The sequence below is a fragment of the Oncorhynchus mykiss genome, chromosome 13, assembly GCF_057628025.1.
Source record: "Oncorhynchus mykiss isolate SJ-2025 chromosome 13, ASM5762802v1, whole genome shotgun sequence".
Classification (NCBI taxonomy): domain Eukaryota; kingdom Metazoa; phylum Chordata; class Actinopteri; order Salmoniformes; family Salmonidae; genus Oncorhynchus; species Oncorhynchus mykiss.
In genome coordinates, this window is record NC_143034.1 from 29267501 (window position 1) to 29285678 (window position 18178).

At 43.5% G+C, this 18178-nt stretch overlaps 2 protein-coding genes across 6 annotated transcripts in view; one reads left to right on the forward strand and one right to left on the reverse strand.

Annotated features, from left to right (window-relative positions):
* The window catches only part of LOC100136305 (insulin-like growth factor-binding protein 4), a 21907-nt gene extending 21362 nt beyond the window's left edge, over window positions 1-545 (reverse strand). The window contains exon 1 of the mRNA XM_090195970.1: window positions 471-545. The gene's annotated coding sequence lies outside the window, so the exon portion shown is untranslated. The remainder of the gene's footprint in view (window positions 1-470) is intronic.
* Window positions 1-13913, forward strand: part of LOC110485904 (zinc finger protein Aiolos) — a 14490-nt gene extending 577 nt beyond the window's left edge. The window contains exons 1-9 of one of the 5 annotated variants that reach the window (XM_090195964.1): window positions 1332-1524; window positions 2248-2312; window positions 2532-2690; window positions 7923-8300; window positions 8698-8865; window positions 9655-9771; window positions 10695-10814; window positions 11324-11451; window positions 12527-13913. In XM_090195964.1, coding sequence (XP_090052090.1) covers window positions 2255-2312; window positions 2532-2690; window positions 7923-8300; window positions 8698-8865; window positions 9655-9771; window positions 10695-10814; window positions 11324-11439 — 1116 coding nt within the window. In that variant the 5' untranslated portion in view covers window positions 1332-1524; window positions 2248-2254 and the 3' untranslated portion in view covers window positions 11440-11451; window positions 12527-13913. Of the gene's footprint in view, window positions 1-1189; window positions 1525-2247; window positions 2313-2531; window positions 2691-7922; window positions 8301-8697; window positions 8866-9654; window positions 9772-10694; window positions 10815-11323; window positions 11452-12526 lie in introns of those variants that run through there. The other 4 variants (XM_090195965.1, XM_090195960.1, XM_090195961.1 and 1 more) reach the window with 4 other exon arrangements.
* The last annotated feature ends 4265 nt before the right edge of the window (window positions 13914-18178 follow it).

Below are 18178 nucleotides of genomic sequence, written 5' to 3' on the forward strand. Positions count from 1 at the left end.
GTGTGTGTGTGTGTGTGTGTGTGTGTGTGTGTGTGTGTGTGTGTGTGTGTGTGTGTGTGTGTTTGTGTGTGCGTGTGAGAAAGAGAGCGAGAATGCTCCCTGGTCCCTCCGTGGTTACAGATGAAGCCGGGTGTGATCCGTGTGTGTGTGTGAGAGACAGGGATACAACATTGGGTGCTGCCTGGGTCAGTTGGTGGTTAGTTAGCAATGAGGCTGGAAAAGGGGGTGAGTCAGTAACGTGCGGTCTGCTTCAGCCCTCGCAGCAAATTTCCCAGATACGATTGTGATTCTGTTAGTCAGTGTCCTACAATACACACACACCTGATTGCTTGTCCCTAGCTGCAGTAAAGCACTTTTTGCTGCTCTGTATTAGTTCTGAAATGTCCAATGCCACAGCTCTAATGAGCACATATTCACACACACAGTATAGGCTATAGAAAGCGATGATCCCGTTATAACCAAAAGGTTACCTGTGGTAGACAGAACAAAAGGTCACCTGTGGTAGACAGAACAAAAGGTCACCTGTGGTAGACAGAACAAAAGGTTACCTGTGGTAGACAGAACAAAAGGTTACCTGTGGTAGACAGAACAAAAGGTTACCTGTGGTAGACAGAACAAAAGGTTACCTGTGGTAGACAGCACAGAAGGTTACCTGTGGTAGACAGAACAAAAGGTTACCTGTAGTAGACAGAACAAAATGTTACCTGTGGTAGACAGAACAAAAGGTTACCTGTGGTAGACAGAACAAAAGGTTACCTGTGGTAGACAGAACAAAATGTTACCTGTGGTAAACAGAACAAAAGGTTACCTGTAGTAGACAGAACAAAAGGTTACCTGTGGTAGACAGAACAAAAGGTTACCTGTGGTAGACAGAACAAAAGGTTACCTGTGGTAGACAGAACAAAAGGCTGTTTGAGCCGGTAGACCACATGAATGCATCAATATCCATTACCCAAACAAAAGTTTCTTCTGACAGCATTACCATGTTTGGTCATGGTCTATTCATGCAATCAGTGGATAGACTTACTGGCAAGTTATTAAATAATTGGCAGGGATACATGCACAAAAACACTTTAAATGGAAAGAGGAGGCAGTAGCAGTCTTTGGCCACAAGGTGGGTTACTTGTATATTATTCGGAGCCCGTCGTTGAACGTCTACTGTAATATCCTGTTTTGATCGATCGTAGTCATTCATATCATAATGATAAATCCATGCATACATGTATAACGCATATTCACCACTTCAACAGTTTCACTTCACCCCCATTCTTAAAATGTCTTCACTCTAGTCTTCCTATGCCATTACAACGTATTTCCATCACTTCGTTTAGGCAACAACAAAAACATCCGTCGCCTGTTCCTTTAAGACGGTCTCCAAAGTTTAGCGTATGACGTCAACTTTGGCTTATCCATAACGCGAGGCGATCCAGTGGCGGAGAAGGGAATCTGAACGGCGGGAGAGACAGGTGAATTTAAAACTGGACGTGAGCGCTTCAGTATCAGGGGGCGATACACACATTACAGGTGAGACGTTTTAAAAAGAGATTATGAAAACTGCTGTTGTCCTCCCCGAGTTAAATATATTTTTTAACAGGAATGTGAAATGGGAATAGGAAGATAAGCCTACTGTATAGAAAAAAACGGAATAGTTCACATTAAAATAGGTGCATTTAGCTATAATTCAAAAAGTATTGTGATAATGAGAGTTGTATATAGTTTTAAGCAGGAAAACACCTATGTGTGCTGTAAGAAATAGGGCTTAACTTTGTCAAATCAATGAACTACCTCAATGGCAGGGTGTCTTTTCTGTTGAAAAATAAAATAATATGCTGGAGAATTGTATGGCTACATTGCTGTAGAAGTGTAGAATTGTCTCTTTCACAGTTTTCTATTTGCATCATCTTGGCAGGAAATGCATGTTCTGTGATCGTCATATTTGTTCTTCTTCATTTGAATGAACTGCTAGGGTTGAGCAATGGACCATGCACGAACAATTTACCACACATTTATTTAGTCGTTTTCATGGTTATTTTCATGATTTTTAAAAATGTATATACATATTGCATTGCGTATGCCCTACTTAGTGGCTTATTGCATGAAAAGTCACTAATTCCATGGAAATATGCCAAATGAAATCAATATTGTTTAGCATATAATAACCGATTTAGTGCTTTCTGAGGTTCATGTTAACTTTTGCAGTAATGGGTTAGTTGGCACACTGCCTTTTTTGTGTTTTTATTTCCACAGAGAATCAATGAAGATGAACACAGAGGAAAAACAAGAGCTCAAGTCATCACAAGATGAAACGATGGGTATGACAGCTTTTTTCAACGTAGAACTTTCACCCTAATTTATATTCCATACCGTAGGCTAATCATCTTTATTGTTGCAAAAAGGATGTTGTGCACAGTGCAATCGTCATAAATTGACTTACAAAAAAAAAAAATGATGCCCCAAAAAAAAACGCAAACGGTTTGAGATGTTTGTTAGGCTCGGTATTAAAGACTAAGATGGCGATGCTCTCTTCACAGACGTTAGCAGCGCCGTGACAGATGCGAGGCCACAGGCAGAGGAGGAGGAGAGAGGAGAAGGGGCAGGGGAGAGACAGGGAGAGGAAGAGGAGGCCCCAGGGAAGACCTCAGAGAGTGGAATGGAGTGCTCAGAACCCACAGGAAACGAGGGAATGACAGGTACAAAACACGTGTTGATGAGAACATTGCCCCAAAACCATGTTGTATTGACTAGTTTACCCACTTGTGTTCAATACTCAACTGACCAATGGGATGAAATGCACAAGCCATTGGGCTTAACAGAGGCTGTGAACAAAGGAGGTCAGACGCCCAAGACCACCAAAGTGTTAACCAGTCATTGACTCCATTTTACAACCTGAGTTAGAGGAGTTGCTGGTAACACTTTATTTTAAGGGTCTGTAAAAAAACCATTTATAAGGCATTTATTAATCATTACTTCCACATTTATAAACCATTTATGAATCATTACTAATCATAAGGTATACATGCGTTTTATTTGCAGTCCCTAATCTAAAGTGAGCACAATTGATACTTTATGTGTACTTTATACATGTTTTGAGTGAGCAGTGTAATATCTCACAAAAAGACGGGCATGCCATTGGTAGACATTCCTGCAGTACATGGCAAAATAATCGGCACACAACACAGGATGTTTAAGGAAATATATATATACATGTGTGAATAACTAACTTACTAACATTTACAGATGTGGGAGTAATGATAAATAAAATTGTGAATAAAAACTGTTTTTAAATGCCTTATAAATGGTTTATTATGGCCCCTTAAATAAAGTGTTACCGGTGTGGTGTAAGTCTGCTGGAGCTACTACTGGAGGCCATGCGCTTCCTTATTTTAGTATTTTGCCACAGCTACACAGTCGGGGTGTAACCCTGTAGCTCTGAATTTCTACTGAAGCGCGCCCTGCGGTTCACTGCGCTCAGGCCCTGGACTCTATATGGGGCCTCTTTCTGTTTCCATCGCACCTCTGAGCGCTTTTCATGACAAGGAAGAGCATCAGCCACCGCTGAGACCACAATGTGGTTTCTGGATGGAATATAACTTGAGTCTCGACAGGGGTTGGTTGACTCTCAGCAGGGACAGGCATTGCAGGCCAGAGCCCAGGACTTGACGTGTACACAGGTGCAGTTGTAGGATATATAGACTGTAGGACTTAGGGGATAGCCTATACAACTGCAGGGCTTGGGATTTACTTGTATGGTATGAGGTGCACACTTGCAGGGTTTGGGTCTTAAACTTGCAATGCTTGGGGTGTAGGCCTACTCTTGCAGGACTTATTGGTGTGGGGCTTGGCGATATGGCCCAAATATCATTTCACTATATTTTTCTCATTTTTGATGACATTTGTATGTTTCTGAAAAATACAAGTTCCAAATATGTTTTAGAAGTAGGACATGACCCTAGAATGGCAACAAACTCTGGTTTTTATTCGTGATCAAACTAGGACAATACTGACAGTGAAGTAGTCCATTTGTTGAACTTTTAAGTTATTTAGCACTGTATGAAAAACATCTTTAAATATGGTATTTGAAAAATCCACACCAGTATGTAGGTATTCACAATATATCACCCAGCCCTATATTGGTGTACATTTGCTGGGTTTGAGTTATGCACTTTTAAGGACTTGGGTTGCACACTTGCGTGGTTTGGGGTATACACTTCTAACTTGAAAAGGCAATGCTACACTTATGGGGAGGGCTATGCTCTCAATCTGTATGACCAGAAGAAGATGAAGCATGGCTGTTGTTTTCTTTTCTTCGACGTTGACTGAGAGGTTTCTCTTTGCCGCTTTGTCCCTGCCCTGGTTCTGGTTTCTGAGCATTGAAAGGAAATGCCTTGCTGTTATCTACGAAAAACATCTCCTAAATCTTTCTCTGGCAGTCTGCCTTGTCCTAAATTCGCCTAACAAAACTAGGAGACGGGCTGGTGTCAATATTATAAAATATTCTAAGCGTAAATACAAATGTAGAAGTGGAGATGTGGCGTTTATCACAAAACCTTGTAGAAGTTTCTGTCTGATGATTGGCCCCGTGGAGCTCTGCTAACCCAGCTAGCATATTTGGTGCTTTGGTAGTTGTGGGAATGTACAGTACCAGTCAAAAGTTTGGACACACCTACTCATTCAAGGATTTTCTTTATTTTACTATTTCCTACATTGTAGAATAATAGTGAAGACATCAAAACTATGAAATAACACATATGGAATCATGTAGTAACCAAAAAAGTGTTAAACAAATTCTTCAAAGTAGCCACCCTTTGCCTTGATGACAGTGTTGCACAGTCTTGGCATTCTCTCAACCAGCTTCATGAGGTAGTCACCTGGTATGCATTTCAATCAACAGCTGTGCCTTGTTAAAAGTTCATTTGTGGAATTTCTTTCCTTCTTAATACGTTTGAGCACATCAGTTGTGTTGTGACAAGGTAGGGGTGGTAAAAGACCAAGTCCATATTATGGCAAGAACAGCTCAAATAAGCAAACAGTCCATCATTAATTTAAGACACAAAGGTCAGTCAATGCGGAACATTTCAAGAACTTTGAAAGTTTCTTCAAGTGCAGTCACAAAAACCATCAAGTGCTATGAAGAAACTGTCTCTCATGAGGACCGCCACAGGAAAGGAAGACCCAGAGTTACCTCTGCTGCAGAGGATACGTTCATTAGAGTTAACAGCAGCCCAAAAATGATTTTCACAGAGTTCATGTAACAGACACATCTCAACATCAACTGTTCAGAAGAGACTGCGTGATTCAGGCCTTAATGGTCGAATTGCTGCAAAGAAACCACTACTAAAGGATACCAATAAGAAGAAGAGACTTGCTTGGGCCAAGAAACAAAATCAATGGACATCAGACCGGTGGGAGTCTGTCCTTTGGTCTGATGAGTCCAAATTTGAGATTTTTGGTTCCAACCGCCGTGCCTTTGTGAGACGCAGGGTATATGAATGGATGATGTGTGGTTCCCACCGTGAAGCATGGAGGAGGTGGTGTGATGGTGACACTGTCAGTGATTTATTTATAATTTAAGGCACGCTTAACCAACATGGCTACCAAAGCATTTTGTAGCAATACGACATCCCATCTTGTTTGCGCTTAGTGGGACTATTGTTTGTTTTTCAACAGGACAATGACCCAAAACACACCTCCAGGCTGTGCAAGGGATATTTGTCCAAGAAGGAGAATGATGGAGTGCTGCATCAGATTACCTGGCCTCCACAATCACCCGGCCTCAACCCATTTGAGATGGTTTGGGATGAGTTGGACCGCAGAGTGAAGGAAAAGCAGCCAACAAGTGCTCAGCATATGTGGGAACTCGTTCAAGACTGTTGGATAAGCATTCCAGGTGAAGCTGGTTGAGAGAATGCCAAGAGTGTGCAAAGTTGTCATGGTTAATTTGAAGAATAAAAAATATATTTTGATTTGTTTAAAAAAAAATTGGTCACTACATGATTCTAAATGTGTTATTTCATAGTTTTGATGTCTTCACTATTATTCTGCAACGTAGAAAATGGTTAAAAAAAATAAGAAAAACCCTTGAATGAGTAGATTTGTCCAAATTTTTGACTGGTACTGCATATTTTCAGTTTCACATTGGTTGTGGGAACGAAGCCATATGTTTCCTGACTGGTAAAACTGAAAGTTTTTTAAATGTTATGAGAATGTTTTATTTTTAAGTTGCAGGGAGGTTATGCAAATGTTTTACTCTGGTTCCTTGAAAGTTTTCCTGGGAGGTTTTATGAAAGCTCTGAGAATGGAAATGATAGGTTATTTGGAGGTTTTTTAATAACTTCCTTAAACCTTTCACCTGAATGTTTCAATAACACTTAATAACACTGCTATCTTATTGTGGGTTAACTTTTTTGAAATCCAAGCACAGATAAGACACATGAAAATCCATTTCCTTATGAAGCAGTACTTATGCAAACACCTTTATTTTTTATTGTGACACACCATCAGTGAAGATTTGAACCAAAAATCTTCTGTTTTCTAACCATGGAATTAGTCCACTGCGCCACCAGGATGGAGCTAGCATACCATGCAAGCACTCATTAAGATCAGGTGTGGCCAATTAGTGGGCACGGCCAACACACCTGAACACCATTAACAAGGTAGAGTTTAGAGAGAGTTTTGTTGATGCTGAGGGCGGAATGTAAATGTAAATCTCTGAAAGTGTTCTTATGTTTTTTATGGAAAGTTGTATGTTTTTAAATGACATTCTTAGAACCTTCTCTGAACATTACAACATTTTGGTTCTCGGAACAATTTGAGAACATAACTTTTCAATAGAACCATGAGGAAACTTGTAGGAAACGTAATTGCTGACGTACTGAAATTCCCACAGAAGAACATTGTTTCTTAATGTTCTTGGAACAATTTGAGAACATTCCCAATGTCAAACCATTTGGAGAACGTTCCTAGAACATTACTAACAGTGAAATAAAATGTAACCATGTTTGAACATTTAGAAAACATTCTGTTAAGGTAATGAAACACCAAGAAAATAATGTTTTTTTTTTTTTGTCAAGTTCCTTAAATGTGCTGAGAATATTCCAAAGCCTAGCAACTATCCTGCACCATTCCCGGAAAGTTGTGGGAAGGTTGTGTGCAAATTAATCATAGAACAACCACGCTCTCACCAAGCTCTCTGAATCATCTGGTTCTCAGAATGCTGTGTTAGCTGGGAAGCTATTTATGTCCATATTTGCAGAAAACTGCATGTAGATTCATTAGATAGGTTTTACAACATAGACCGGCATTTTTCTCTTCGCACACTGGCAGTGGACAAAATACTAACTTTTGGGTCTTAAAGTGGCAATCGGCAGTAGAAACAATAACAAAGCCAGCTCCCCACCCCTGGTTCGGTAACAAGCCAAGGGATGGGACTGGAGAAATGTAATCACTCTCAAATTCATCGGCAGAGCTATGGATGCAAGGATTGACCATCCATGAGATCAAAATTATAGTTTTAACCATGTTCTGAGGCTATATAGGGTTTGTTTACATGTTCTTTGTTTACAAACATTGGAGTAAAACAAGCATATATTTTGGGCTCTGATGGGCTACGACAGTTGAATTAAGCTCATGAGGCATTTATAAGTTATATTCTTCAAGAATCTATGGGTACATATAATTAACTTATAAGTCCAAAAATGGACGGAGCAACTGCTGATTGCCCCTTTAAAGTCAGTCAGTCTGTTTATGAAACCGGTCAGCTAAAATAAGACTAGTCAAAAAGCAAAAAATATTGATTTCTTTAATGTTGTTTTACCACCATAGACCAGCCATAACTAGTTTCAATTTGCCCTAGGTGCTCATGAAGTCAAATAACCAAGGAGGGAAATATATTTAACCCTCTCTTTCTCTCCCCTCCTTCCTAGATGGGGTTCCTGTGAAAACTGAGAATGAAGAGTATGACGACAATGACGATCAGTACCCCAAGAGTGAAGAAGAAGGTGAACGAGACAATTACCTTTATGAAGAAGAGGAAGAGGAGGAGAAGGAAAGGGATGAGGAAGACGAAGGAGAAGGGGGGGGGGGAGGGGAGGAAGAGGGAGAAACCCTTAACGAACCACAAGACCTGTCTCTGGCAGATTATGTAAAGTATGAGAGCACAGGCCCGCAGGACGCCCACACCGACTACTCGCCGTACGCAGCAGAACCCCGCAGCCAGGCAGCAGGCAAGCTCAACTGTGACATCTGTGGCCTGTCCTGCGTCAGCATCAATGTGCTGCTCGTGCACAAGCGAAGCCACACCGGTGAGCAGAGTAACACAGCCAAACCAACCCTGACCTTAAATAATGGTGTTTTTTTTATTATAAACTCAGTAGATCAAGGTGTTTGATTAAAATATTTGTGTTTCAATATGTACAGTGACTCGTGCGTCACACTCTGAATGGACACATTTTACTTTACATGCACTCTGCAATACTTGCCCTAGCACTGATAAAATGTTCAACATCTGCTATAACACAGCAAGCACACTTCACTCAACCGTCTGCTTTATAACAAACCAAGTGTTAACTCCTATTCAGTCACAGTACTACAAAGTAATACATACGAGTTCACGTACCACAGTAGCTCAACTATACGCTACATAACTACTGAATCAGTAAGTCTTGGCGGTGTTGACCCTCTGTTTTTCCCTACACCCAGGTGAACGTCCGTTCCACTGCAGCCAGTGTGGCGCCTCCTTCACCCAGAAGGGAAACCTGCTTCGCCACATCAAACTGCACTCCGGGGAGAAGCCCTTCAAGTGCCCGATGTGCAGCTACGCCTGCCGCAGGAGAGACGCCCTCAGCGGACACCTGCGCACTCACTCAAGTACCTATCCACCATCTGTGTGCCACCTGCGTTTAGATATGTATAACCACACATGCATCTCATAATAACACAAACTCAGGTATTTTCCACCTGTTCGCACTTACTTACACACGTGCACAAAATATATGCGTACACATGCAAACACACACACACACACACACACACACGTAAGTACCTATAACCTGTCTGCACACAGTTATTTAGATATACGTTGATATCATGTTGGGGCTGTCAGTGACGTTCATTTAAAGGAGGTTCTTGAGGCCTCCCGAGTGGCGCATACCCGGGTTAATTTCCCGGGCTGTGCCACAACTGGGCCGTGTCCGAGAGTCCCATAGGACTGCGCACAATTGGCCCAGCGTCGTCCGGGTTAGGGGATGGTTTGACCGGTGGGGCTTTACTTGGCTCATTGCGCTCTAGCGACTTACTGTGACGGGCCGAGTGCCTGCAGGTTGACCCCGGTCATCAGGTGAACAGTGTTTCCTCCGACGCATTGGTGCGGCTGGCTTCCGGGTTAAGCTGGCGGGTGTTCAGGAGCGTGGTTTGGCGGGTCATGTTTCGGAGGACGCGTGCCTCGACCTTCGCCTCCCGAGCCCGTTGGGGAGTTGCAGCGATGAGACCAGATCGAAATTGGTGAGAAAAGGGGAGTAAAATACAACCTCAAAAAATAAAGGGAGGTTCTTGCAGAGATCGCAGTTGCCCCATTATTTAACAACAGCCTCAGTAAGCAAAGGGTATGATGGTTTGAAGTGGGAGTTTGTAGTTTTAACTGAAACTCTTTTCTCACAGTAGAGAAGCCCTACAAGTGCAACCACTGCGGTCGCAGTTACAAGCAGCGCAGCTCCCTTGAAGAGCACCGAGAGAGGTGCCATGTGTACATCCAGAACACAGGCAACGCTGAGAGAGGTGAGAGGCCCTGGAACACTCCTCCCTACCCTCAGTTACACACACACACTTCAGACACACACATACACACTTACACAAATGCACTTTAGACATACACACATACACACGTTGCTCATGCAATCACACACACACACACACACATAAACACATACAACATTCGCAGGCACTCACACGCAGATGTGTGCACATTCTGTTGTCTACTCACACATTTGTGCACACACACATACACACATACACATTTGCTGGCTGCAGAGTTGTGTAGCTTCATTCCATCTAGTTCATGGTCGTAAGTTGCCCCACCATTACAGCTAAATAGGTTGTGGCTGTTGCGGTGGGAGACGTTGTGTTGTAAGGACACCAGAGGGGAAGTCAGTCAGAAGAGATGTAGGACAAACGTCTCGGTGTCCTGTTCTGACTGCACCCCCCCCCCCCCCCCCCAGAAGTCTGTTTGCCAGCCATGGTGGACATTCAGGATGGTTTGCGAAATATTAAATACCTAGTTGTTTTGTGGTCGGTTGAATGTCGTAAGTACGGCAGATAGATAGCGTGTGGTGTGGAAGCACATCCTCGACCTTGCGGTCTTCCTCCTGCAGGCCTCACTAGTCGATGAGGCAAAACACCAGGAAGTGAGGTCACGGGCTGGCTTTGTTATCTTGGCTGCGCTCAATGTTTTATTGGTTCCTCTGAGGGCGAGTTTCATTTTAAAGTCATTTTGTTTGTTAGTTCTGTAAAAGAAAAAGATCATTTCACAACCTCAAATGCTCGAGGCAGTAGACAGTTGCAGCACAGCGGACAGAAAGCACACACTTTGTCCTTGCTGTACCTCTGTACTGCTAAGAAACCTCTCTCTCTCTCTCTCTCTCTCTCTTTCTCTCTCTCTCTCTCTCTCTCTCTCTGTGTCTCTGTGTGTGTGGGTCTCTCAGCCGGTGAGGACGCCCACGTGTCCAGGACTACTCACATGGGCACGGAGCGCGCTCTGCTACTGGACAGATTGGCGAGCAACGTGGCCAAACGCAAGAGCTCTATGCCACAGAAGTTCACTGGTAAGACCAGTCTGACTCATTCCTCAACTGTCTTGCAGGTTGTCACCTTGGTAGGGTTAACTAGGTATGGGTGAGTGTGTAGGCGGTGAAAACTGCAGATGTTTTTTTTTTGGCTGTAGATGTAGTCATTCAAACAAAATGAGGAATTGCAATTTTTGATTTGATGATTCCTTTGTGACTAGACTGCTGGTTGCTTATTCTGTTGAGAAATTGCTAATTTGTCAATTCAATAGCAAGTGGATTAATTGTATGTCTGTGTGTAATGGGTCTCTGATTACTGGCTTCATTGCTGCACCTGTCAGGTTTTTACTATAATCTGACCCCTTGCTACAAGCTGCTGCTGCTGTTATCGTATTCGTGTTTACTGCCAGTTGCACTTAATTAAAACAAATGTACGTTTTCATTAATTTTTATTTTTTTTAAGTGTGTCATATTGTTGTCTGTCTAAGCTACATGTCTGTCTGTCTGTCTTTTTCGCTCTCTGTCTATCTGTCTCTCTATCTATGCAGTTCTCCTGTCCCCCCTTGCTCTGCTTGCCCAAGCAGGAATTCTGGGCAGAACGCCAGCCTCATCTGCTGCACCGCGCCATAGGGTGGTAGACCACTGCCCTAATTTCCCTGCCTAATGTATATGTTAGGTGGGTATGGTTAACCACGCATAGGAATAGAATGCCAATAACATGAAGCAATCGTGGGAGATGTGCCTTTTGCACACTGGAACACTCTCACACACAAACGGACGAGTATAAACATCCAAGTCGTAGTGCTTCATTGAAACTTCTGCACTACCACTACTACTACTACTGCTGAGTGTTTGAAAACCGTCCGTTTCAGTAAATGAGTGATTTGTCATCACGTTGACTTCCCAAACCCTAAGGCGTTGTACCCATTTCCAATACCCAGGTCACACTTTCTTGTCAAGCGTCTCCGCTTATCATGGAGTGTTTCGTTTCAGAATTCGAGGCGCTGCAAAGAAACAGCAAAGCTGTCTGGCCTAAAGAGATCCTCCTGTCACCCATCACCCTGACAAATGAACTGAAATCTTGCAATATAACGACCACAGGAGGAAAAGAGAGGTGGTGTGTTCGACCACAGGGTTGAAAAACAGACGAGAGCGCGAAACGTGAGCAGATGCCTCCGTCTCCTCTTGTGGTGGAACAGCAGCTGCAGCCGTGGAGACTGAGAGGCCTCTTCGTCTCCTCCTCGTCTCTGTGTCTGAGTCCCAAATGGCACCCTATTCCCTGTAGTTCACCAAATGGCGCCCTATTCCATTGTGCATTGTATAGAACAGGGTGACGTTTGGGACACAGATCTCTTGTTCTGTCACGCCCTCTTAGTGTTCGTTCTGTGGTAGGAAGCTCGTTTATCTACAGGGTCAGCGGCTGCCTGCTAGTTCTCCATTGCACGAGCTATCAAGATTTCAATTGTACAAAATGTGCTTTTTATCTTCAAGTGTGACCAAGCTTGCTCCTTTGCTGCTGGTGCTCCTTATGGTTAGTGGAGGTGGCTATCTTGTGGCTCCCTCTCCACTGCACGTCTCTGGCTCTTTTCTGAGAGCGAAATGGTTACTGCAGAGCCATTTATATAGAGATATATGTGTGTGGTAGACAGAGATATACAGTTTATGTATTTTTGGCTCTGGGTTAGTGGTCCCACCTGCACAGTGCTGAGTGAGTGAGTGCTAAGGTGTCTCTCCCTGTGTGGGTGATCCAGGGGACAACGGCGTGTGTCTGGACCTGAGCTTCAACAGGGAGCTGATCCACCGCTCTGACGTCATGGACCCTCCGCTCACCTCCCCAGGATCCGAGAACCACCACAGCCACCAGCCCCTCTACACAGGCCAGGACCCTGACTCTGCCTACCCCCACAGGGCCTACCCCATCCCCCTGAGCCGCGCTGACATGAGCCCCCTGGCCCTCACCAATGGTCACAAGCTGGAGCAGCAGCAGAGCACTGGTCTCGCCTACCTGCCCCGGCCCGGCCAGGGCCACCCTAGCATGGACACACTCCAAACCGATCGGGCCCAGCTCTCCCAGCCTCTCATCTACAGCCTGGGGCACCTGCTGGGGCCCAGTCCCCACAACAGCCTTCCACGCCCCCATAGCCATGCTCACGCGCACCCCATGCCCCCCATAGAGGCTCTAAGGGTGGTAAGGAGCGAGGGGGAGGTAGGGGTTGGGGTAGGTACAGGAGCGGGGGCGGTGTACCCCTGCGGTCACTGCAGGGTGTGGTTTCTGGACTACGTCATGTTCACCATCCACATGGGCTGCCACGGCTTCCGTGACCCACTGGAGTGCAATGTATGTGGCCACCGCAGCCGGGACCGCTATGAGTTCTCCTCACACATTGCGCGCGGCGAGCACCGCCTGGAGTTGAAGTAGTATAGACACATTTGCACGTGAACACACACATACACCCATACATGTAGTCAGACTCCTAAACGGAATAATGCATACACATTTATACACTTACACACATGAATTGTGTACAAACATTACAAACACACAAAAATAATCTCAGGGACTTTCCTTTTTGTTTTTAATTAGCACCAGTATTACCACACACACACACACACACACACAAGGAAATGTAGCATTTCAGTAAAGTAGCATTTCAAATGTTTTATAGAGGATAATCATGCTTGACTCAAGTGCCAACGTTTATTTATGACAAATAACAGTGTCAAAAGTAAAAGAAATCAGGATTATCTGAAAGATAATCATTTGATCAATAGTTATTTTTCTATCTATGTTTTATGTGGGACTACATTTTATTCTACTTCACTAAGCCGCGGAATAACTTTTCTACAGAAATATATATGTGTTCTTCATTTTATTTTTGGTGACTATTCAACAGAAGTGTCAATATAAAGGGGGTAATCGGCAGTCAATATTTGGCATTACCTTTGCCGTGCCTGCTGCTTTTAGGTTGGGATATACTACAGTGTGTCCAAATATCCTCTGTATGTACAGCAGTAGCAGTAGGACGTAGTACTGAGTACATTTTACGTTCACTGTAAGCTGACTGACAGACTCTGCTGTACATTTTGTTTTCCTTGTAAACTGTACTGAGGTTCAAAAATAAAAACAAGTTCATTCAAGCTAATCTGGTCATTGTGTGGACTGTGTACCTTGTGAAAGAAACAGCAAGAGCCACCGCAGCGAAAGAGCGTCTTCTTAATACAGACTAAAACAGATCCTTATGATCTCAAAGTTCATGTGTCTCGTTCTAGGCTGTAGTTTGAGAAGTTCACAGCTTCAAAGAAAGGCAGCACTTCACAGTACACTCCCCTCTTCACAACTCCTCAAAGTCAAACTGTTGCTATGAAGACTTGCTGTGAGAGACTGCTCTGTAGACATGTTCTGTGGCTCTGCTGAAGCATGTCTGTCCCATAGAGGGGACATTATTGCACAAATAGACCGTCATTAATAAAGAGCATGTAGGATTGATAGTAGGACTTATAATTGATTTCCGCTTGATTCATTTTTCATTAATACCAAGGTTTAGGCTGTATTTTATGTACATACAGTGTGATTATAATGGGGAACTGTGCTTGCACATAAAAGTTGGCTAAAGATATGGCCGGTCAGAGCAAAATGTAAAAACACACTTGATTTGATTTGGGAGAAAGTTCCAATCACATTATGGGATTTTGAGATCCATTGTCCAACCCGGAGGCTGGGGCGATTCACTGATAGATTTCATTCTGCTTTTGTTTTTACTCGAAGACGCCCTCTGGTGGCCAAAGGTAGGCCACTATTGTGGTTCGTAACCCAGTCAATAGTCTTGTTCTCCTGCTACAGTACATGTCTTCAGTTCCACTTAATATGAAACTAGAAGTCTGGCACACAATAAGCAATTCCTAAAGTGCAGAAGGTCCCTTAGGAGAGAACTTGCCTACCCCAATCCAGATAAGAAATCCTCAAACCAATCGAAACTGCTTCTTTCCACCTTCACCTGAGAGTATCAGTCAGTCACATCAGTAACCTTAGGGTCAACTCACATACCTCATAACAACAGGTGTAGACTAACAGTGAAATGCTTACTTAGGGCTTTACCCAACAACGCAGAGAGAAAAAAATAATAACACAAGGAGTAAATACACAATAAGTAATGATAACTTGGCTATTTACACGGGGTACCAGTACCGAGTCGTTGTGCAGGGGTACGAACGAGGTCATTGAGGTAGATATGTACATATAGCTAGTCTTATCAGTAACAGTAAGCAGGCAATGCGTTGACGAGCCAGTCACATGTCAGACAGACCAGGGACACAGTCAGTCACGACTCACTGCTCAAGCCGGCGTCAGACCACCAGAACAGGTGTGATTCTCATCTCATCCAGCTGCTGACATCTCTTTATCTGTCCTTTCCATCAGCACTCACTTCCCCTTTCTCTCTCTCTCTCTCTCTCTCTCTCTCTCTCTCTCTCTCTCTCTCTCTCTCTCTCTCTCTCTCTCTCTCTCTCTCTCTCTCTCTCTCTCTCTCTGTGAGGAGTTGAGTGAAGAGACTTGTTACTTATAAAGCAGGCTGTGCTCTCAATGAATATGCCCAGATATGCTTATCAGGTTGTTTGTTGTAAAGATGACAGGTCTGTATGTCTCTGCATTAAAAACAATGATGCAAAATAGATATTTGTCAATGTTGAGAGTAAACGGTAATACAAAACAACAGAACTGACTCCTATAGGTTGAAAGGGGAGTAAAGAAGGGTAGAGAGGTGGGGTGGGTGTCAATGGTAGAAAAGCATACATCCAGTCATTGTTTCTTCCCTCGTTTGATGACCCAGTCCTTTGTCTAACTTTCTCTATCTGCCCAAGTGTCCCTGTAACATTCCGTGTCTTACACAAGTTTAAAACAAGTTTACCCGGCAGCAATTGACTTACACAGACAGCAGTGGAGGCTGCTGAGAGGAGAACTGCTCATAATATTGCCTGGGAAACAGAGCAAATGTGTTTGATGTGTTTGATACCATTCCACTGATTCCGCTCCAGCCATTACCACAAGCCCGTCCTCCCCAATTAAGGTGCCAACAGCCTCCTCTGAGAGACAGAAGTAATACATTGACCATGGAGAACATATGATGCACAATGGAATAGGGCTCGCAGGGACATCTACTGACTAAATCAAGGTATAACTTATCTGCGTCCAAGAAATTGCTTTGATTGATGATTACACAAATTGGGAGAATTGACACTACTGGTGCCTCATGCGCAACAGCAAATCCTGACGGGGAACGTTCTAGTGGTATGTGGTTTCTGACAACTATTATATATACACAATACCAGTTAAAGGTTTGGACACACCTACTCATTCAAGGGTTTTTCTTTATTTTTACTACTATTATTTTATATTTGATATTCTTCAAAGTAGGCCCCCTTTGCCTTGATGACAGCTTTGCACACTCTTGGCATTCTCTCAACCAGCTTAATGAGGAATGCTTTTCCAACTATCTGGATGGAGTTCCCACAAATGCTGAGCACTTGTTGGCTGCATTTACTCCACTCTGCTGTCCAACTCATCCACAAACCATTTCAATTGGATTGAGGTCGGGTGATTGTGGAGGCCAGGTCATATCCCGAGTGGTGCAATGGTCTAAGGTCCTGCATCTCAGTGCTAGTGGCGTCCCTATGGTTTGAATCCAGGCTGTATCACAACCAGGCCATGATTGGGAGTCCCATAGGGCGGCGCACAATTGGCCCAGCGTCGTCCGGGTTTGACCGGTGTAGGCCGTCATTGTAAATAAGGTTTTGTTCTTAACTGACTTGCCTTGTTAAATAAAGGTTGAATTTAAAAAAGAATAATACAAATCTGAGTCAGCACTCCATCACTCCCCTTGGTCAAATAGCTCTTACACAGCCTGGAGGTGTGTTTTGGGTTATTGTCCTGTTGAAAAACAAATGATAGTCCCACTAAGAGCAAACCAGATGGGGTGGCGTATCACTGCAGAATGGTGTGGTAGCCATGCTGGTTAAGTGTGCCTTGAATTTTAAATAAATCACAGACTGTGTCACCAGTAAAGCACCCCCACACCTCCTCCTCCATGCTTCACAGTGGGAACCACACATGCGGAGATCATCCGTTCACCTACTCCGCGTCTCACAAAGACACGGCGGTTGGAACCGGTCACCAGACCAAAGGTCAGATTTCCACTGGTCTAATGTCCATTGCTCGTGTTTCTTGGCCCAAGCAAGTCTCTTCTTCTTATTGGTGTCCTTTAGTAGTGGTTTCTTTGCGTCAATTCAACCATGAAGGCCTGATTCACGCAGTCTCCTCTGAACAGTTCATGTTGAGATGGGTCTGTTAGTTGAACTCTGTGAAAAAAATTATTTGGGCTGCAATCTGAGGTGCAGTTAACTCTAATGAACTTATCCTCTGCAGCAGAGGTACCTCTGGGTCTTCAATTCCTGTGGCAGGCCTCATAAGAGCCAGTTTCATTATAGCGCTTGATGGTTTTTGCGACTGCACTTGAAGAAACTTTAAAAGTTCTTGATATTTTCCAGATTTACTGACCTTCGTGTCTTAAAATAATGATCGACTGTCATTTCCCTTTGCTTATTAAAGCTGTTCTTGCCATAGAATGGACTTACCAAATTGGGCTATCTTCTGTAGACCACCGCTACCTTGTCACAACACAACTGATTGGCTCAAACACATGAATTTAATAAGGAAAGAAATGCCACAAATTAACTTTTAACAAGACACACCTGTTAATTGAAATGCATTCCAGGTGACTACCTCATGAAGCTGGTTGAAAGAATGCCAAGAGTGTGCAAAGCTGTCATCAAGGCAAAGGGTGGCTACTTTGAAGAATCTCAAATATAAAATCTATTTTGATTTGTTTTACACTTTTTTGGTTACTACATGATTCCATATGCGTAATTTCATGGTTTTGGTGTCTTCACTATTATTCGACAATGTGGAAAATAGCCAAAATAAAGAAAGACCCTGGAATGAGTAGGTGTGTCCAAACTTTGGACTGGTATTGTATGTATAAATTCAGTACACACAAATAATCAATACTGCTAGTCTATATGTGACATGGTTATGTCTTGTTGCAATTATGGGTGGGGCTTGGCAGTTAATTAGCACGCTTTTGGCTTATTCCTGGGCAAGACCTAAACCATGTCACATATTCATTCATCTAAAAATTCAATTTCATAGAAAAGCAAACACAGAATGGTAATAACATTCTTATTTTTCTTTGCAATGAATCATCAAGGCGTGTCAGCATCTCATGAAATGGCAGAGCGTGATTGGCCCTAGGTGGACAAGTACAAGCGCCGCATCACCAGTGCAGGCAAAAGTATGGAGTGGACCCAGCTGTCCTCGGTGGTATCGTCTCTAGAGAGTCCAGGGGTGGGAC